This window comes from Acartia tonsa, chromosome 4, assembly GCF_053477335.1.
Source record: "Acartia tonsa isolate MP-2025a chromosome 4, ASM5347733v1, whole genome shotgun sequence".
NCBI lineage: Eukaryota > Metazoa > Arthropoda > Copepoda > Calanoida > Acartiidae > Acartia > Acartia tonsa.
The window spans coordinates 54117529-54140274 of NC_137263.1; the positions used below are offsets into that span (position 1 = coordinate 54117529).

Below are 22746 nucleotides of genomic sequence, written 5' to 3' on the forward strand. Positions count from 1 at the left end.
ACAAATTAACTGTCAACTTCAAAAACACCGGACTTTGAGAACAATTCAACAATTTTATTTCCTCTACTGTAACAATCATTCGACTATATTCTTGTATCCCAACTGTTTCACCTTTATACTCCACCAACAAATGTCCTACAGCACATCCATAATCCACACCTAACTTTACTGGAATTTCAACCGCTGTACATTTTTCATACTTAGCAATCTCTCCCAGGTATATAATTCTGAACCCATGATGCAACTGTACATTTGATCTAACTTCTGTTTGAGCACATCTAGAAATACTAAAAAGTTCCATCATCCTCTCATTCCTCTCTCTACTAGCCAAAAACATAGCATTTAAATCAAACCTGGCTTCTTGTTTTAACAGATCCCCAAAATAACTTCTAACAGCCGCCTTCGGTTCCTCTAAAAACTTGATACCTTCCAATTCTGTTACAAAAATCTTAAAATCCAGATGCTGCAAAACAAATTTCTCCGTTCCCATAACTTTAACTAAAATATTCCTTTCCGAGTTAGAAACAAAAAGTTGATCATTCCATGTAGTTAAATTGAATGTATCTTGAAAAACTACCTTAAAATTACTGGCCGGTTTTCGTACTACATACGGATAATAGCGTGAAGTTGATGTTGCCCACAAATGATTTTCTTCAAAATTCGCCACAATCGTTTTTTTATCATAATCCATAACAACATTTCCCTTAATCAAAACTGGAGTATTTTTTACTAAAATATGCAAAGTCCCAATAGCAAAACCTAAGTCGAACCACATGTTGTGCGCATATACTCCCAGTGTCTTACATTGAATATTTTCACCACCAACATCACTGAAAGGTGACAATGTTCCATTAACCGTAAAACTGTGAACAGTTGGCAAATCTATGTTCACTTTAAAACTAATACCATCATGCTGATACTTGCCAGAATGGAAAACCCTTCTACATTCATCCATACTTAACTCTACCTGTGTTTCATGTGGCACGTCTAACACGTGCACATGACTCGCAGTGCCGCAAAACCAGCGCTCCAACTTTAGCCTAACCTCACAACTAATAGCTTCCGACAAGATAAAATCAGTTTCTGCTAAACCAAGTAATTCCACAGATCTGACCGGTTCCATCCTATCATGCAAACAGGCAGCTGATCTAAGCTCAACAGCACTTATCTGAGAACAATCATAAGCCGCTAACCGTGGATCCTGTGACGCATACATACAACCAACAATTACAAAACAATATGTCTGCATCACAACAAAAAATAGCAAAATATCCAAGTACCTGACTCCTCTATCATCCTTGGATTTTTTCACAGGTATTGGTCCAGAACGTCCACTTTTCGAACTACAAGCGTCAGGTGACCTTTTCCGCATACCACGATCATTTCCCTCTCTTCTGTTCCGGTCATGTCTGTCACCACCGCCGCCTCCTCGCTTGTCGTCACGCTCCCGACGATTGTCATGGTAATCTCTTCTCCTGCAAATATTATACAAATTATTACAAATATTATTTTTTAATCAGTTTTGCAAGATTCCTAGTTACTACATCTGCTACAGAATAACGTTCTAATCTATCTTTATCCCTATTTTGTCTATCCTCATCCAACTTTTGTAATTGTACTTCATTTGTAGAACCTTTAGGACGACCTTTCACAGGAATAGTTTCAGACATTTTTTGCAATTTTGCATTATCTAACGATCTATCTAAATCATCCTCCTCAACATCCCTACCCCGTTTAACACTCCCCCGTCTTTGTTCCAAATTTACAATTTTATTCTGAAGTTTTGGAAAAGTATCTTCTAAAATACTCATTCGAGACTCTAATTCTCTAGCAGATTCCATGTTAATATCCTCTACACCCAAACTGTTGTCTATTAAGCTATTATCATTCGCATAATCTCCGTGGAAAACACTATCTTTACTAATAGTAGAATATGTAGAATCTAACTTAGTTTTGTCATTCATATCCACACCATCCATATCTACACTTTCAGAAATATGAGTACTTTCTAAAGTATCACTAAGATCCTCAACTAAATCATTTAAACATTCATTATCCTTAGATACATTTGACCTTTGCTGTGACAAGCCCACACCCAAAAAAGAATCTTCCAAAGAATCTTGTGTTACCTGTTGTCCATCCTTCCGCTTTCTAACCACTTCTGGACTAGCGCCACAACTATTCTCCTCTTCGGTAACGCCTGAACAAGATAAATTTCTTAAAGTATTGGGAAAGTCATAGTTTATTTTCAAGTCATTGTCCACAGAAAAAAACTCATCTGTAACCACTAAGTCAATCTTTTCATCTGGAGTCAAATCTAGAGTACTCTCTATAACATATATTTTATCCCTTGGCACGATTCTAACCCCTTTGTCTTTCAGTCTACACTTCTCTAAGGGTTGAACCTCAAACAAACTGTCAGAAATTACTTTTGTTACTAGACACGGACCCACCCATAAAGAACAGAGTTTACGAGCTACACCAATCGTTGTGACGTCATAATAAATATAACAATAGGAATTTATAGCTATCGGCCTACCTATCCTTTCTGTATTTTCTACCTGTAAATACTTCTCAGTCCTCTCTTGTCCTGTTCTCCAATTTCTGTCGAGACAATCCAATAGCTCTGAAAAATTCATATATTTAATCTTTGTGCGTGTTAAAGGATCAAATGCGTCCAATGGAAGCTTAGGGTTACGTAGGAAAAACTTGAAATACGGGGAACATCCCAACCTCCGATTAAAAGAAGTGTTCATACAAAATTGCGTAGCTTTAAGTTTATGAGCCCAATCTCCATCTTGAAAACGTAAATCAGTCTTAAGAAACGAATACACCGATTGGTTGTATCTTTCACTAAAATTCGAATTAGCTGAGCGAGGAGGGATAAAAATTTGTTCAATTCCCAATCTCAAACAAACTTCCCTAAAAACTTTCGATTTAAAACTTTGAGCATTGTCAGTCCTAATTCTCTCGCACAATCCCCAGACAGAGAATAAATTAAACTTCAAACATTCAATAATTGTTTCAGCTTTAACATCCTCAATAGCAAACAACCACACATATCTAGTACAACTGTCAACTACTATCAAAATATGCTTACAAATGACTCCATTATATTCACACTCATTCAAAGGACCTATCGCATCTATGGCTAACTCTGCCATAGCCTCCCCAGCCAAAGGTGAAAATTCAATATTATGATTATGTTTTGGTTTTTTACGCCTATTCAAACAAATAACACAATTTGCAACTGCCGCAGCTACATATTTAGACACATAGGGAAAAATAAAGTGTCTGTTAATCTTACTCAAGGTCTCCAGGTAACCCCTATGTCCCGCTGTAACATCTGCATGAGCCAACAGAAAAACTTTATTATACATCCCGATAGGTACCACTACCCTTTCTATAAATTGAAATTCTTTCTGGAGCCGCATAGGTGAAGTCAAAATAATTAAACCATTTCGAAAACTCAAGTGTTCGAAAAACCTTAATATTTGTTTACCACGGTAAGGCATTTGAGACAATTCTCTGGACGTGGGTTTAACATTATTTACAATGAATTTTCTCACCTCCACTAAAACAGGATCTTTCTCCAGACTACGACTGAATTCTCTTGCCTTCAATCTTGCCGCTATTTGACTGGCTGTCTCTGCTCCAATTCCTGCAATAAGACATAGTTTAGGATCTTCTAATTGATATACAGTGTCTAATATTAACTCTCCTTGTTCGTCCGTCGATAATTTAGATATCCTATCTTTACTATCCACTAACGTAGTACGTGACAATATATCAACATTAGTATGCATCTTGCCCTGCCTATGTACAACCTCATAACTGAAGGTGGATAAAAAATTTATCCACCTTATGGTGAGACCAACAAAATATCCATTTTGTCTCCAAGTAGATAGATGTTTCAGTGCAGCTGAATCAGTTCTAACAATAAATTTCTTGTGTCTCAAATAGCATTCAAATCTTTCAACAGCATTTACTAATGCACATAATTCTCCTTTATGTGCTGCATAATTGGCTTCATGAGTTGAACAAACACGTGACCAACACGATATCATTTTCTCTTGACCATTTTGTTTTTGACTTAACACTGCAGACATAGCTGTGGACGACCAATCTGTATCCAGCACAAATGGTTCAGCCTCCATCCTCCAATCTGGAAATGATTTGCTTATTTCTTCACAAAACAATTCTCTAGTCTTTGTAAAGGCTTCCATACTTTTTTCATCCCATTCTATTTTACTACTGTTTCTGAATTTGTTCAATGGTGCCGTAATATCAGAAAAATTCTTGAAATATGAACCATAATAATTTATGAAACCAGTAAATCTTTGAATATCTTTACCTGTTTCAGGTACTGGCCAATCTTTAATTTTCTCAATGTATGCTTTATCCATGAATATGCCTTCTGCATTTATGATATGACCCAGAAATTTCACTTCCTCTGCAAACAATGTACATTTTCCAAGATTAATCTTGAGTCATGCTTCACAGAAAGTTCGTAGTAGTGTATTCAGATGCTCCAGATGTTCCTCCACATTCATGCTGTATACGAGAACATCGTCTAAATAGACGAGACAAAATGCTCTTAATTCAGGACTCAAATCCATTACTCTATCCATCAATTTTACAAATGCACTTGGAGCATTGGTCAAACCGAACGGCAGCCTCTTGAAGCAATACTGCCGCCCATTAGAACAAAATGCGGTATATTTCCTGACAGATTCCTTCAAATGCATCGAATTATACGCCGAAGTAAGGTCAATGGACGTAAAAATCTTCTTTCCTCCAAGTTTGTCAAATAACTCACCAATGTTAGGCAAAGGATAACATATCTTCTCAGTTATCTCATTTAACGAGCGATAGTCCAGGACAAACCTGACTTTCACCTCGTTAGTATTTCCCACTTTCTTTTTAACAGCAAAGATTCCAGAATTAAAAGGTGAATTACATTCTTCTATAACATCTGTTTCCAACCATAAATCAATCTGTTCCTTTAATTTCTCTGCATGATGAGGATTAAGTCTAATCATTCTATTCTTGAAAGGTTGAGCTCCAGGAACCAACTGAATATCATACTCTTCCAAAGTACAAGATCCAATATCCGTAGGGTCAATCGATAACGCCTTGAAATTCTTTAAGAACAAACCAACTATTCTTCCTTTCAAAGAAACATTATCTTTTAAAAACGGAACTTTATCTAACTTCAATTTATCTTTAATAAAACGAATTTTCTTTAATGTAGTTGACACATCTTCTTTAACCCTATTTTCCTGCAACATCGCTATCTTCTCCGCCAAAAACAAGTTTCCAACCAAAGTACCAGCAGGAACAGATTTCTTAAAAGTTTCGAAATTCGTAATTTTAGTCATAATTTTACCGTTTTTTCCAACCTCTGTAATTCCTTCATTTATCAACAGGTTATTCCGGCTACAGTAACCTTGTCTAGGAGCTATGTAACACAACTGTCCTTCAGGCATATTCCCCTTAGTTGAAACTTCTACCACAACTGTGCTTAATGCTGGAATTTCTATTCGATCTTTCAATGAACAAATCCATTTTTGGTCTTGTAATTCAGCTACATTAATCTCAGGTTTCTTAGTTCTTGCCTTCTCCATTTTCTCCAAAACAGTATGAACCAAATTCTTCACTACAATCTTTCGTTTAGCCACCAGATTCACACTGATTCCATGCATCTCAATTCTGTTACCATCTTTCTCAAATATCGTCTTCACGTGATTTCTGTTAAGCCAATGACTACCTAGATTCATAGGTACAGTCATGCCAGAAATCACATAGCAATCTTCTTTAAAACTGTGGCCTCCAATCTGAAATTCAACGTTCCGAACAACACCGTCAATCTTGATGCTGGAACCCTGCACTCCTGATGCTTTTGAATCCGTCTCTTCAATCGTACATTCGAGTTTTCTAGCTAACACTTGAGAGATGAGGCAGCCACGGGCATTACCGCTGTCAACTAAGGCCAGGATTTCCATGTCACCAATCTTCGTTGGAACGTAGACTTCAGCCGCCATCTTAGAATCTTCATGAAAATTAGAAAACAGCTATCTAACCAACACCAACAGTTATGAGGTTGTAACTATCCAATTTTCCTATCAAATAACTTTCTATCTATTTGCAAAAAATAACAGAATAAGACAAATCACTCACCGACAATTTCCACCTCCAACAGCAATGATTCAATTCAAAAATAGATCTCAATCAACAAAACTTCTCTCCGGCCAATCTAAAATATTACAAACATTTTAGATGCTATTTAATAAATAAATCACTTTAACAGGTATTAATCATTTAACGACTTGTTTACAAGATTGATCTATTTTCGAACAGCGCCATAATTCACTTTAACAGGTATTAATATCTATAACTAATTGTTTTACAAGACTGATCTATGTTCAAACAGATAACAATATATGTAATAGTAATCAAATGTTGAACAGCATAAAATAAAATCTTAACAACTCACCATCAAATGAATAGTATATCTCAACCACTACAACTACTCTTTCCGACCAATCTAAAACATAATACAATTATTTTAGATGCCATACATAAATGTTATCACTGAACAAATAAATTTGCAACACATTTAATAAAGAAATTGTATTAAGAAATATAATATTAATCAAATGTTTATCAATCACCAAGCAACTAAATAAATAATTCTTAATACAATAGATATTTTCTAATACAATAAAATATTACCTAATAATACTATTATTATCAGATTAATAACTGATCTCCTGCTCACTACTTTTATGTATTAGATTTTTGAAAGTCGAAGCTCAACTAACTATTCTTCTCTATACCTGAGAGCACCTTCTTGCGCAGCTCAACTTTCTTGCGCAGCTCAACTTTCTGCGCATGGAACGCCCCACTCCTGTTAATCATTGCAGCTACCTCTCTACACCACCCCATTTTGCGCATACCAGCTCTGAGAGAAACTTTCTTTGCAAATTTTGTTCACTCCCCCTTTCTCCTCAAAAGAGAGACGGCTCCACCATTCTTGCGCATACCAACTCCGAGAGACAGCACAAAATATTTGCCAACCCCTCCCTCCCTTTATGAAGAGAGGCTACTCCACGCAGATATCTAATGCATTATAACAATTTTGCTTCATGAACTTCTAAGCTTCATAAAAAATTTTGCTGAATCAACATTACTAAATCGCAATATAATTGTTTTAAAATTAAATACTTAAAACCATAATAACTGACTCAACTTTTAAAACAATTTTTCACCTTTTCATCAAAATTTTAATACTTTTTAGATATCTAATTTCAAATTTTTATCCAATTTTCAATTTATTCAATTTAAATTAAATAAAATTAACTTTCTTTCATTAACAATTTTACAAAATTGTATTCCTATTTCGTTGAAGTTAATCCATTTTCAATTCTTTATTATTCTTATCTCTGTTAGACTCCCCAACAGTCTGAAACAAAAATGAATTTATCCAATTGCAACAAAACATAACCGAAAACTAAAGTAACTATTTTGATTTCTATTATAACATAATCTCATAAATTCATATACGGTAACAAACAACATGTAACTTTTCATAATCCAAATAAACCATCAAAATAAACTATCACAATTTTAGAGTTGCTTCGTTCACTCTTTATCATTAATTTTGTTTTGTTGTTGTTTATTTACAACACGCATAAATCAAAACAATGCCGCGTAACATGTAGAAAATGGAATAAGGTTTTAGTGGTTATAATACATACAAAATATTAATACCATAAAATGTCATCTATAATAGCACTATTCCATGCCTCAACCTCCGCTACAAGGTCATCTTCATAATCGCGTGCCCCTAAACCATCGACATACGCCACTTCCTTCGTATCTGCTTCATCTTTTACCCCTCCTTCAATTTCACCAACCAATTTCTTCTTATCAGTGCCATGTTCATCCTTTTTAAAACTCTTTTGCCCCGTCTTATAGGGAACAAAAGGCTTGTTTCCCCACCGCAAATAGTATTTTCCCTTAGGATTAGGTAACTTTTTATCTCTAATATCAAAGCAATCCCTCATCATATGTCCTTTCCTATTGCAATAATAACAAATAAAACCACCTTGAATTGCGCCAATTAAAGGAATAAGTTCAGCTGGTCCGCCAAATTCATCAGCTAAATCAATTTCACATTGATTTATTTCATATAAAAAATTATCTTCATCACTAACCTGATCGATAGTTACAGGATTTGACTTGGAACCAACGCCACCAACCATCGTTTTAGCCAAAGCCATCTGGTTTGTTGTACATCCTCTAGCCATTGACCCTGAAATTTGATTAAATTGTAGCCCTTTAACAATCAGCTGTGCTTTAACTATTAACTCTGTTTGAAACTTCGTTATCATTCGCACTTGTCCGTCACGCTCCAAATCTAACGAAAATTGACGCATTTGGTTAGCCAAAATTGGAGATAAAATCACATTACACACTTGAGAATAGAAATCCATAAACATATCATCGGTTGGTTTCGGATAAGCACGTTTCCAGAATGATAATATCTTATCAAAAAATGCATCAATCTTATCATTTTCATGCTGCTGAACACACAAATACGCATCTTTACACACATTTTTCATGTCGGGTGGTAAAAATGTCTCTCGCATCTTACACAAGTACCCCTTTAATGTTAATCGTCTATTCTCCATATCAGCAGGTTTTAGCGTATAACCACAAGCGGTTCTCACACCCACACACTTGTCAAACAGAATTTCCTTGCACACTTGATGATTAGTCATATGATACCGTCTAGTAGTCATCCAAAATCTCTCTAAATAATCATCAAAGAAAATCACATCATCGTCTACTAAAAATTCAGGCGCATTTTTTCTGAACTGATCATCAAGCTTAGCACACGTTTCATTATACCTATGAACATTCTCCTCCCCCTGCGATACGTACAAATATCTATCTGGCACATAAACAAGAGATTTACACCAACTAACCTGTGGTTCACTCAGCCCTGCCTCGAAGAAATTGAGCGTGTTAAAATCCTCCGCTTTAACCTCAGAAATGGCTGGCCACCACATAAGAACTCCATTGTAGATATTATCCACAGCATCAACCTTAGACAGCTCCCAAAGTTTTATGATCTTATCTTCATGATCATGCATTCCTCCAAAAATAGTTCGAGAGCCACCAACAAACAATTTAGGCTTCTCCTCCGGCACAGATCCTCCAGCAGTCCTCTGCCATGGCATAGAGTTATTCAGACTATTCTGCTGTGCAATTCTATCCAAAATTCGTTGCTGGCCAGTCATAAACTCATCAACAACCGTCACATTCTCGGTTTTGATATCACTGTCAACACCAGTCACCACTACCTTATTAAGGCGATCTTCTAAATCGTCCATACGAGTAGCTAATCCAGTAACCGCAGCACTGTTGGTATCCACATTATCCGTCAACTCCTGAACCTTTGTCTCCAGCGGCGTCATTCGCCCAGTCAAATTATCCAGCTTATTCCCATTGGAATGAATATCATTCCCATTGGAATGAATATCACCCTGCAACGAGGTTATCGACTCGAAGATGTACTCAAGCTTCTCCTCCGGAGACAGCTTCTTAAAATGAGCAATGTCCACCTTCATCGCTCACAAAAATATCCTGAATAAAAACAAAGCAAAGAAATAATACAGTCAAAAGAAAATCTGAGCTATAGATTCGTACTACACTACTGCGCCAAAATGACGTGTAGTAATAATAAGAATAAACAGCTAAATATTCTAATAAAGTGTATTAATTCAAAGACAGATTAAACATACAAATATAGATATTAATCATAATAACAAGGTTACACTTTTAGGTTCGTGCCGAATCACAGAGCAAAGACTTGCTCCGGGACGGGTGACACAAGAACTAAAAGTTAATATATAAAATACATACAATGCTCTCAAGACAGGAAGAAAGGGACTATACATCACACTTCTTATAGGACCCTGGATAGTTTTGGAATTTTGAAAAAAATATCAATTTATATTTTACACTGCTATGCATTGTTCTTGTTCTTGTTTCTAAAAAATATTTTTATAATTAAAAAGAGAATTATTTAATGCTTCTATAGGTATGTTAATCATTTTTCTAGTCTAAATATAACTATAATTTCAGCATTTTTTAAACATCATTATATTCAAGTTATTGTAATTTTTAAATAAAATATCAATATCAAGAACTATTGGAACAATTTTTACCATGCAAAACAAGGTGTTATAAAGTGTAGGATCCCTCACAATATCTATCTGTCTGTCTACAATGCATTACACATGTAATGCTAATAGAGAGGATGCTATAAGAGTGCTCTTGTAATGTGAACTTCTCATAATTGAATGGGCTTCCTGAAACCAGAGACCATAAAGTTGGCCTAGTCACTACAAGGGGGAGTGCAGGAGTATCCAGGGGGAAGTGCTTGTAAAAGGGTAATTTTTTTAGAGATGGGGGTAATCACCCCCCTTAATATATTATGGGGGGTATAAACCCAGCCTTTTAAATTTTTTTTAATAGGAGTAAAGAAAATCCTTAAAACTTACAAATCTAGGAATCAAACTAGCACCCCAACCAATAATCGGTTCCATGCCAAATGTAGGAGTGGAAAAACATTGGAGGGACAAATGCATGAGTCCCAAACGTCAGAGTGGAACAAACGCAGGAGTGGGACAAAAGTTGGAGTGGACAAACGCAGGATTTTTGGGACAAACGTCGGAGTGGACAAACACAGGAGTCCCAAACTTTTTTTTCAATTTTGAATTTTTTTTATACAAACACAGCCCCCCCTACCTTCATCCCGTTACTTTTCTTAGTTAGGTTAGGTTAGGATATAGGCTAGGGGGCTGAGCGCTGCAGCCATAGTCATTATTTTGTAGACAGGGGTATAAAAAATTTCAAAATTGTAATATTATTAAAATAGTAGACACTCCTAGGTTTTATTTAAGCAATGTCCACTCCAATGTTTTCCACTCCGATGTTTGTCCACCTTGATGTTTGTCCACTCTGACGTTTGTCCCATTCTTACGTTTGTCCACTCCGATGTTTGGGACTCCTGCATTTGTCCACTCCGACATTTGGGACTCTTTTGTTTGTGGTAGAACCCCAATAAGTAAATCTCAATAAAACATCATAAAATTATGCAAAATATCAAAGTATTCAATCCCTGAATTTCAACCATCTATCTTGAATAGGAGTAGAGAAAATCATGAAAACTTGAAATGTAGGAATCGTTATAGCCCACCCCAGATTTTTAACAAATCCTAATGAAACTTGATGAAAATATGGAGTATTGATAGAGAGAGAGAATATTCAATCCATGAAAATTTCAGCCTTCTATCTTTTATAGAAGCCGAGAAAATCTCGTTTTCCCCTTTCTGTCTCAAACAGACAGACATACCAATGGACAGACATACAGATGAATGGACAGACAATGGACGGACAAATATTTTGAATTATAGAGTAGCTTCACTACTAAAAAACTAAATAGGATAATTGTTGTACACAAATTGATTTCAGTATGTTTTAAATGAGCTTACATAATAAAGGACGTCCAAGCTTTTTGATTTGGGGGGGAAGAGGGGGAGGGGGGGAAATTAAAATATCTAAATTTGGGCATCCCCATGTTTATTTTGTGGGGTAATCTTTATATAATAGAGGCAAGGACGACAAAGCTTTTTATATTTTTTTTTTTGGGGGGGGGGGGGAAGAGGGGAAGATTAAAAATTAAAAATTTAAAAATTATGGGGTTGCCCCAAATTAATTAATAACCCTTAACCCCATAACCCCCCCCCCCCCCCCCCACCGGGACATCCCTTTACATAAAGTAATGATTATAAAGTTGCTAAGTACCTTACTGCTACAAAAATCATCTTCCAACATTTAAGATTAATTCTAACACGCCTGAATTAACAATAAGAGCTATCCATGGCGTGGATATACACATCCTAATTGTAAAAATGTTTTGCTTTTTAAAATTGTAAATCAATTAATCAGGAATCGTTTTACTTTGTTTGTTTACTAGCAGCTGCGCTCCAAGCATCTAGGAGCTCTGTAATTAAAGGAGTAAGGAAATTAGTAAAATAGCCTTATACTTTATCGAAATCTTAAGCTACAGACAAAAAAGCTTTATATAATATGTATTAATTTGTAAAACTGCAAATGATAAAATATGACCTATTTTTTTCTCTTTAAAAATTCTCTTTAAACACCTCCCCCTTTTTATATAAAGATGCTAATTCCCCCCCAACCCCAAGAGGATATAAGCAGTAAAAAACCCCGCAGGGGGCACAATTTTCTAACACTTCTTTCTTATTTAGTCTTTTAAAATGATTCAAAATGCATTGACATATATATGTATATTTTTTTAACTCTTATTTTATACATCTTAATTGGAACTGATGATCTATTTTTATAGAGAAACATATGTATTCCATCAATAAAAAGTTAAAAAATTAAGTGTGTTTATACATACAGCATGACCCTCGAAAAAGTATTTTTAAGCATCTGCAGCCCATATTTCTCAATGAATTATCAAAAAATGTATATGTCCTTGTTCTCTGTAGATTTCCACATAAGTAGATATAAAAATATTTTTTTACATCAATTAACAGCTGAGATTTTTAGAGCCAAAGTTTTGAAAAAGTGGCTGAGGAAAAAGTAACTTTTCAAGAAAAATGTTTTTTTAAAGTGAAATGACGTGTTTTCCTCATAATTTCAATACTTTTTATAAAACTTATATAAAGATGTTTCCAAGAAATATATTTCATGCTGGAAGCACTTTTTTCACTTGCTCTAAAAGGCATTTTTAGATTAGTGTAAATTGCAAAAACACCCTTACAGAAAGAAATCCTATAAAAAATAGTTGCAAATTGAAACATAAACAGAAATCAAACACTTTTTATTTTATCAAAATAAGTTAAAAAAAACAAAAAGTTACAGCTACAAACTTTTATTAAACATTTAACAATTTAAATGATTTTTATGTGTCTTAGATTAATTTGATGAGTGGGCGTGAATTTATTGGTAAAGGTGGCGCTTATCTTTCTGGTAATGAGCATAAATTGGGGAGGGGTTTATTTAAGGTCATATTAATAAGTGGGAGATATTATAAGATTTGAGGGAAAATGTATTCAGTAAAATTTGAAAAGTAGTTTTTTATATGTAAAAGTAACGTTTTTTAATGCAATAAAAAATGTATCAATTGTAAACTTGCTCTTCTTTCTTATTTGTTTTTTAACTGGTTGATAAAAAGTAATATACTAATAAAAAAACTAAGAAATATTTAGCAATATCCAGATTCTCAAGCACTTTTTCCAAACTTTGGCTTTAAAAATCTCGGCTGTTAATTGATGTAAAAAAAATATTTTGATATCCTTTGATGTAGAAAATTATAGAGAACAAGTACATATGAATCTTTTAATATTTTATTGAGAAATATAGGCTGCAGATGCTTAAAAATACTTTTTTGAGGGTCATGCTGTATAGTAATTACTATATATAATAGGATAATGAAATGCAGCTGTTTTAAGGGTTGCCAGCTTAATAATACAGACCGATTCAATAATTGTGTTAATATGTTAAGATGTCTAACTTTAAAATGGTCTAATTATAGTTATATTTAGCCTAGAAAAATGATAAACATACCTATAGAAGCGTTAAATAATTCTCTTTTTTATAATATAAATTTTTTTTAGAAACAAGAACAAGAACAATGCATAGCAGTGTAAAATATAAATTGATATTTTTTTCCAAAATTCAATTCCCTCTGGTGATGTTATAAATAAAATACCAAAAGTCAAATTTAGGTGGATGTTATATGAATATATAAAGCTTCTTTACAGCCAAAAAAATTGGGAAAAAAAATATCATTTATGGAGCAACAACAAAAGTGGGTTTATCACAAAACCTCGACTTTTTAGTCAGCTGTTCCATAAAAAAACAAGTCATTACCTGTATATTATAAAGCAATGCCAGGTGATTAAAATGAGGTATTAAGCACTTTCTAACTCCAAAAATTAATTCTTCTAGAGCAAAAATTAGTTTAGCATTTTTGGTGACTCAAATTTGAAATTTGATTTGAAGCAAGAGAAAAATATTAAAAAAACATACTTTTTTCTATCTAAGAGGCAAATTAATGGTATCAATATATTCGCAAATGTCTTATATACAGTTTAATACACTTTTAAGTCCATTATTTTTGGGCTTTGAGTGAACGTCTAATAAGAATGATTTTATCTCTTTTGGTAATATTGTACGTTTACCTGGGTAAGGGGCTAAAAATTTGGCTACCCCGAGGCTCCAAGCTTTTCAAGTTGGCCTTAATTAAGTGGCATCACCCTTACACACACTCAGGACCCACAGAATTGTACCTGCATGAATTTTAAAAAGGCACCCTAAACTATGCCTTTGCCAATAACAAATACATAATTGTATTATTAAATAGCACATAAATAACAAGCCAACTGCAGTTTTGATAAAAAAATGATCTTAAATCACAGTTATTTCTTTTTTGTATTTTTAATATATTGACAGACCCTTATTTTAGAAAAGCTACGCTGGCGACTTTCCAATATTTATTTTACCTTTTTACTTACAAATTTTATGTTATATCTAAGCTTAAAGTACATTCAAGGGTCCTCTTTTAAAATCACATCATGATCAATTTATAGGTACCCTAAGAAACACACACACACACACGTGGAGGAAGGAACAAGGCTTTTTATTTTTTTGAGTGTGTGTAAGTGTCGGCGCCTTTACAGACCTACAGACCCCCCGCCCCCCTTTTAAGCTCTAGGGAAAAAAAGCATCAATTTTATTTTTAACGCCAATTTCTGGGAGAATTTTTTTGAGTGAGCGTGGCGTCTAACATTTTTTTTCTATTTGAAGCGAAGCTACTCTTCTATTAGGTTGTGTCTGTCTGTCTGTGCAGCTCAACGGTATATTCTAGTAATTCTCAGCATGTTTCAATAAATCGTCCTAGAGACGGTCAGCTCAAAGAATTTTGAAGATTCTTATAGCGACAAGGTATAATATATGTAGTGTGACGTACAACTTAATGATTTTTTTTAAATGTCAGTACGTCCAGTTAAGATATTTCGTTTCTTAGCTGTTTCAAATTTATGTTACTTCTATTGGTATGGCGAATCCTAAGATTATAAGGCATTGAATTATAAGATACTCTAAAGTTGCTTAAAAGGAGCCATTAAAAATACATATTTCTGTAGTTTTGCTTTTATGAATGATGTCATCCTAGCCATTTTTTACAAAGCCACCGTGAGTTCAAAATTTTAATGGGAGAAAGCTTAGAAAATTATCAATAGCACAGGTTACAAATTTAGGGGAAAAAACCTTTTTCAAAAGATTGGGGTTGGTTTTCGCAAACTATGAAATGATTTTCAATTTCTTCATTAAGTTATGCTAATGGATATAGGATATAGGTGGATATATTGCATAGGGTAAATTTGTAGTCAATTTATCTTGCTAACATGGACCTCATTTATTGATAAGTTTGTTCATCCAATAGCAGAGGAAGGGATAGGGTTATTTTAGCCAGATGCGAGCATCACTTTATAAGAGACATGAAAATCTGGTGCAACATCCAAGTTATAATATATTGATTATTACGCTTAAATGTTAGTAATTTCAAGAATATAAAACCCCCATTTTTTTGGTTGATTTTGAGATTGGTATTAAACTTAGCTTGTGACTCTGGCTGACTAAGGTTTTGTTTAACAGACCTTTTATGGACTAAAAAGAAACCTTATTTTCTTTATCAAATTTGCAGTCCTTTAGATTTTAATATAATTTGGAAGAAATTATCAAAAAAGAATCTAACGTAATATTTTTTTATCTTTTTTATTAAGATTTGACAGGTTAATCTTTATCCACTTATTATTTATTCTATCGTCTGTAGAAGAGAAATTACTCTTTGATTGAGCAACCTTTGTCTAGTAATCCTTTTAAATTTGTTAGCTAACTTTTTTCGACCACTATTATTATTTAAATATGTCCTCCCCTTAATTATTTTTACGTTTTTTTTTCGAATTCAACCATCCCTCCCCCACATTTCTGAGGCCTCTAGGGGCAATAAAGTTTGCAATAAAGCTAAGTTTCTATTTGATTTTACACAGATTTTTTATATTAATCTTATTTGGGTAAAACCCTAATTTTATTTGAATTATCCTATTATCAAAATAGGTGTTTTTTCCTTTGGAATAGAATTCTAGTAAAGTGGCAAGGCCTTCACAGATTAAAGGTATAAGACAATGGCTGATAAATTGATGTACATCCCTAATGATGATTCACAAAATTACCTCTCTTTAGATTACAACTAGTGGTTGAAAGGTTTGGAAACTAAACTTAAACAACCAACCAATTAAAATTCAATAAAAGTCCCCAAGGTTGTAAAGCCAAGAAATAAAAAATGTTATCATAAAATTTTGGGGACTATTGTAATACTCAGCCTAATATCCCCTCCCTAGCTCCCTGCAAGGCGTCAACCTCACGACTGACAAAAATAATCTGTCCTTGTTTTGGCAATTTTGAAGTAACACCCCCCCAAACAACCAACCCTCCAACAAAGTGACCACTCTCTGGCAAAATCAAAATTCACATCAGATTCTAATTTGATTAAAATATTAGCACCCAGAGCTATGTCTTAAACCAACACACACACACACACACACACACACACACACACACACACATAAACACACACTCACAGAAAAGCTTAAGATCTAACGAACTTTATTACAGAAAAATCGACATATAATTTGATAATTAGACATTCTTGTGGAAAACTCATCACACACCCCCCCCCCCCTCTTAAAACCACTAGAAGCCTCTAGGGTCATAGCCTCTAGTAGGAATAAAATCAGTAACCAGAAAGAATACCTGATTGTACGGGTATAAGAAGTTATGGTAATATATATTCGAATTGTCCTATCGATTTTAAACCTTGCATGGTGAAGTGCAGCAACTCTATAATTGTTACCTGAAAGGCTTTATGTCCATTTTATATATTCTGATTTTTAACTTTTTTGACAACAACTTTTTGTTTGGTTATCCTATTTGTCTTGTTTTTGGAATAATAATTCCTATGACAACAAAGTACAATAATACATGCGAGGCATCTATATAGTTGGATCAAAAAAATGTATGAATGTCTTTCTACTGTATTTACGCAATTCTAAAACAAATTGATGTACAATTTTGTTTAGACTTATCTATTAATGTTATGCTTATTTAGTTCTGATACTCTACTCTATTGTTCGTTTGTCCTTCCTTCTGAATTTAAAGCTTCGCTTGTATTGATGTTGTCATCCTGAATTCTGAATACTCTTCTCTTTTCTGCTGACTTGACAGCTTTGGGAATTTTAATTGAATTTTTATTGGTTGGTTCAATAAGTTTAGTGTCCAAACTAATTGCAGAAGTGACAATTTAGTGTGTAATCATTGGGCATGTACATCAATTAATCATCCATTGTCTTATCCCTGCCAATGATGTGAGAGAAGCCCATTTATGTTGGAATGAAATTACCATGATGGGTAGAAGTAGCCCCTGTAGACACCATTTAACCCCCCTCCACCCCCGCCCATTGAAGTATTAACATTGTTTAACCCCTCTCACAGTGAAATATAGCTGGAATTTGAATTAATGATAGAGTATAAGATAGAAGCTTTTTGGACGGTTATAGGACAATGGACGATCTATTCTTATTTATAAAATTCTAATTTGACTAGCTTTTAATAATTGATAGGGTGAGATAGGGTAAGACTTCAAAATTGTAAAATAAATACTCATGGCTGTCCTGAAAAGAAGAAATCAAACTTAAATTGAACTGTTTTAGATATTTAGATAAAATAAGTTCAAACTAAGCAAAGCCAATGTTTTAATATTGACATTTTTCAAAACTCCAAAATTTCAATTTCCTCCACTGTGTTTTTATTCCTTGGTAGAAGCAATCGCCTGAGGCGAGCACAGGGCAGTTTCAAGACACTTGCTATTAGTTAGGATAGATAGATAGACACACAGATAGATAGATACATATTATACACAGGACTTCTTGTGAGACCAGTGCTTAGAACTCATTCCCACGGTTCTAAACATAAACACACACGCACGCACGCAAGCACAAGCGCGCGCACACACACAAATTCTTCTCTTCCCCTCGCATCTTACATGAACGGACAAGATGTCTTTAAGAGGTGAAGAATTGCGCTTTGTCTCTTGCTCTCTCTCTCTCTCTCTCTCTCTCTCTCTTCTTTCTCTCTCTCTCTCTCTCTCTCTCTCTCTCTTTCTCTCTCTTTCTCTCTCTTTCTCTCTCTTTCTCTCTCTTTCTCTCTCTCTCTATCTCTCTCTCTCTCTCTCTCTCTCTCACTCTCTCTCTCTCTCTCTCTCTCTCTCTCTCTCTCTCTCTCTCTCTCTCTCTCTCTCTCTCTCTCTCTCTCTCTCTCTCTCTCTCTCTCTCTCTCTCTCTCTCTCTCTCTCTCTCTCTCTCTCTTTCTCTTTCTCTTTCTCTTTTATTTAAACAGGAGGAAGGGGGCAGCTACTGCTCCTTTTTAAATAAAAATTCTGCTGAAACTAACATCACCCCCCTCGCCTCCCCCCCCCCCCCCCCAACATCACTTACTTTTAATATTATACGTTATTTTATTTGATTTCACGCGAGGCGGCTACGAAATTTTGTCCGACTCACCGATCTGCTTCACTTGTTGCGCGGTAGATGGGAATGTTGAGGGGGGGGGTTTAGGGGTTCTCCCGAATGCCTTCCTTTCCCTTAAGAGACTGGAATCACTTCCTCCCCTCCCCCACAACCCCCAATGATTCGCTCTGTGGTGTAAATTGGAATCTGACACGACTTTTAGTTCTATTCTGTTCAAGAAAGAATTTATTTTTCATCCTTCAAACCATTTCAATTCACGATTGACAGTGAAATAGACTCAAATAGTCAACATATCAAATTATTCAAAATTCACTCAAAACAAGGTTTCAATTTATCATTGTTAAAATAAAGCTATGACAATGTTGTCCCAAAACGGCTCGCCGTCAGCGGCGGTGTACTGCAGCAGCAGCGACGTGATCACAGAGACGCCGATGTCGCGCACCCACCAGTACAGGAAGGTTATGAAGCCGTTGCTGGAGCGCAAACGTCGTGCCCGCATCAATGCCTGCCTGGATGAGCTGAAAGATCTGATGGTTTATGCTCTGCAGGCTGAGGGTGAGAGCATCTCTAAACTGGAGAAAGCTGATGTACTGGAGCTGACAGTGAGACATCTGAGAAAGTTGAAGAGACAGCAAATGCTGGTGCAGAATCCTGGACTAGACCTGGACAGATTCCATGCTGGGTACACGGCCTGTGCCAGCGAGGTTGGCAAGTGTATGCAAACTGTTCCAGGTATGAATCCTGTGATGACCACCAGACTGATGGGCCACCTGAACCAACGCCTGGCCATGCACACCCGTAACTGCCAGCCAGCCGCCAAGGTTCAGCATCCTGTGACCTCACCATTAACCCTACAATCACCTCCCCCGTACATGCAACCAACCTCGGAACAGAAACCAAGATTTCTGTCGCCCAACCAGTCGACAGACTCCGATCTTGGTTATGCCAGCGGCCGGGATTCGACCCCGTCACCTACCAACAACTGCATGCAGCCGCAGGATTTGAGCATCCATTCGCAGGTTAAAAGTGAACCAAAATCAGCAGAGAGTGAACCTGTTTGGAGACCATTCTGAAAAAGACAATTTCAATTAAAAAAAAACTAAGCAGTATTTTCTAGTGATATTTACATATATTTTTAATTTCATTAAATATAATAATGAAATTATTTTTAAAAAACTACATATTATTTTAAAACATTTCATCATTTCTAGTGATTCATTTACAAAAACAAAGAAAGAAATGATTCACCTATTATAAAAAGTGACCAATTTATTGATGTTATTATTATAAATAGTCTTCCTATTCTATCTACCTATGATTATAATATATTTTATAATTATAATATTTTTTATAATGCTATAAATCTGTGATATTAATGTAATAAAAAAATAAAAAATTAAAAAAAATTGCTTTTTTTTTATGGTATTAAAAAAGAATGACAACATTCATAAAAGCGAAATCTTTTTAGTGATATATTTTTAATTATTTATCTTTTATTAGGATCCTTATAATTTTGATAGACTAAAGTTATAATGAATATTTTTGGATATTATGTCGATGTAAATGACAGGCAAATTAGTTCTTAAAAAATCCTGACAATAGCACAATGTACATATGTTTGATAATTTCATATTTTGCCTTCTTAAAAAATTATCTTATTTCGTTCTTAGAAAGCTTTTTTAGCTTAAAAAACAAAATTATAGCTAAAAATCTAAACTCTACAAAAAATCATACCATGTATAAAACGCTATGGGGGAAATGTGATTTCCCCCGCTGCTTTTTAGGATAGACGTCTGAAGAAATTAAGGGTGATGATTAAGTGTGTTAATTATAAGCCAATCCGTGATTTCGGTTCCGTGATTTTTTAAAGATTGATCGCATATTCTTTCTTTTTCCTAACATCTATTCTTGACCGTTTGTCCATCCATGACTTTTTTACTTCACTACTTACAGATGTTATCATCCTTGTTGATACTGAAAATAATGGGAGAAGGATTCATTGGTAAACTTAATCGAGGCATTGGATTTTACTAAATTAAAATATTACATAAATGGCCATTTATGTTTTTCATTTCCCCCCCGAAATAAGTAACATCCTAACCGACAACATTGTTAATTGGGTTAAAATTGTGTTATTAGTGGCAGGGAGGAAGGGGACATTGGGCTGTTAATTACAATAGTCCTAAAAGTTTTATTAATACGTTTTTTTATTTGTTAGCCTAACAACTTTGGGGACTTTTATTGAATTTTGATTTGGTCATTAAGTTGAGTGTCCAAACGTTTCAAACACAAATTGTAATCTACAGAAGGGGTAGTTTTGTGTATCATCATTGGGATTTAAATCAATTTATAGGCCATTGTCTTATCCCTCTACATAAATCCCTGGTTATTAGTTGACCTGTCTTTGCCAAGATAAGCGCTTGTCAACGTATTTCCCCTACTTTTTTTAGTAGTAGCGAAGCTACTATACAATTATGGCCTGTTCGTCAATACGTTAGGGACAGACTGACCTTATTTTCTTAGACACAGCGAAGCTACAATGTGATTAAGGCCTGTACGTCATTATGTCAGGCGCCGCCACTCTACAATTTGGTTTTTTTCGGTCCCGAAATTTAAGACATTTTTTACGCTTCTTTTCTTATAAGATTTTTAAAGTAATTATCTCTGCTTTTGTGGATATTGCCATTCTTTTCTTCAACTTGGCTAAATATGTCAATTAAACTAAACTAAAACTCTATCTCCTTTTTTTATTCTTTCATCCGCCCCCTGTAAACCATAGAGTAATTATGAATAGAGAAGTAATAAAGATTCTAACAAAACACCTTTTTCCTATCTTAAATCCCCCCTCTTCAAGCCATAGAGTAATTAGGAAAAGAGAATTAACAAGTTTTTTATCCGTACACCATATAAATTGTTGGTCAGGGTTCTTAAAGAATAAGACAATGGACGCTAAATTGATGTACATCCCCAATGATGAAAAACAAATTTATCCTTTCAGTGGATAACAATTAAAGGTTGAAAAATTTGTACACTTAACTTAATTAATCACCCAATTTAAATTCCATAAAAGTTGTTAATCATCGAACGAAGCCTAAAATATCACGTATGACGTCAAAAAAATAGGTCTAAAAAGGAAGGATGAGAGAAGAAGTGGGAAAGGAAACCTCCAAAAAAGAGATGGATTTTTATGACGTCACACGTGACATTTTAGGCTTTCCAAGCATCGAATGAGAAAACGTTAATCAAAAACTTTAAAGCCCTAGTAGTTGTGAATAAAATTAATCTATGGCCAACTTTTGAACTTCATTGATTGAGATTTTAATTGAGGAAGTCAGAGCAAAACAATTTTTGCTCTTTTTTTAACAGTTAGATATTTGAATGGATCAATTTGTATTAGAAAAGACAATTCATTACACTATTTCCCAAAATTTTATACTTTTCTAACCTATATTGACTTAAAACTTTGGGTACCTTCTTAAATCATGATTGATTGGTCCAAACTAAAAATGTCCAGACTTTTCAACTTATAATTTAAATCTACAGAATGGGTAATTTTGTTTATCAACATTGGGAATCTACATCAATTTTTCCCTTGAATTGAAATCTACATCCCTTAAATCATTTAATGCAGGGATCTAAAGGGATGAGACAATGTCCAATAAATTGATGTAAATGACAAATGATGATACACAAAATTACCCCTTAAGTAGATTACAACTTGTGGTTGAAACGTTTGGACGCTCAGCTTATTGAACCAACCAACAAAAATTTAATGCAAGTCCCCAAAGTTGTTAAATCAACGTTAATATAAAACTTTGGGGACTTATAGATCATTATAACCATCCCAATACACTTCAATTCGTTTCTATATCTAACTTTTTAGGTTCTACTTTAATAATACACCTCTCTTCTGGACTTAATGTGCTGTAACATTGATTTTGATAAAGATTTTTTAAAAAAACATCGAATTAATATAAAGTATTATGAGTTTTTGTTTGAAGCAAAGGATCTCAGAAAGAGCAGGTCTAATTAAGTTAAGTAAGGTTTCATC

At 34.5% G+C, this 22746-nt stretch overlaps 2 protein-coding genes across 4 annotated transcripts in view; both read left to right on the top strand.

Annotated features, from left to right (window-relative positions):
• The window catches only part of Nop60B (dyskerin pseudouridine synthase 1 Nop60B), a 581533-nt gene that overhangs the window by 285114 nt on the left and 273673 nt on the right, over positions 1–22746 (top strand). The gene's annotated exons all lie outside the window — the stretch shown is intronic.
• On the top strand, positions 18919–20101 carry LOC145317790 (enhancer of split mgamma protein-like). The gene has a single exon (XM_080159058.1). It carries the CDS (start codon positions 19049–19051, stop codon positions 19766–19768), a length of 720 nt encoding a protein of 239 aa, XP_080015184.1. The 5' UTR covers positions 18919–19048; the 3' UTR covers positions 19769–20101.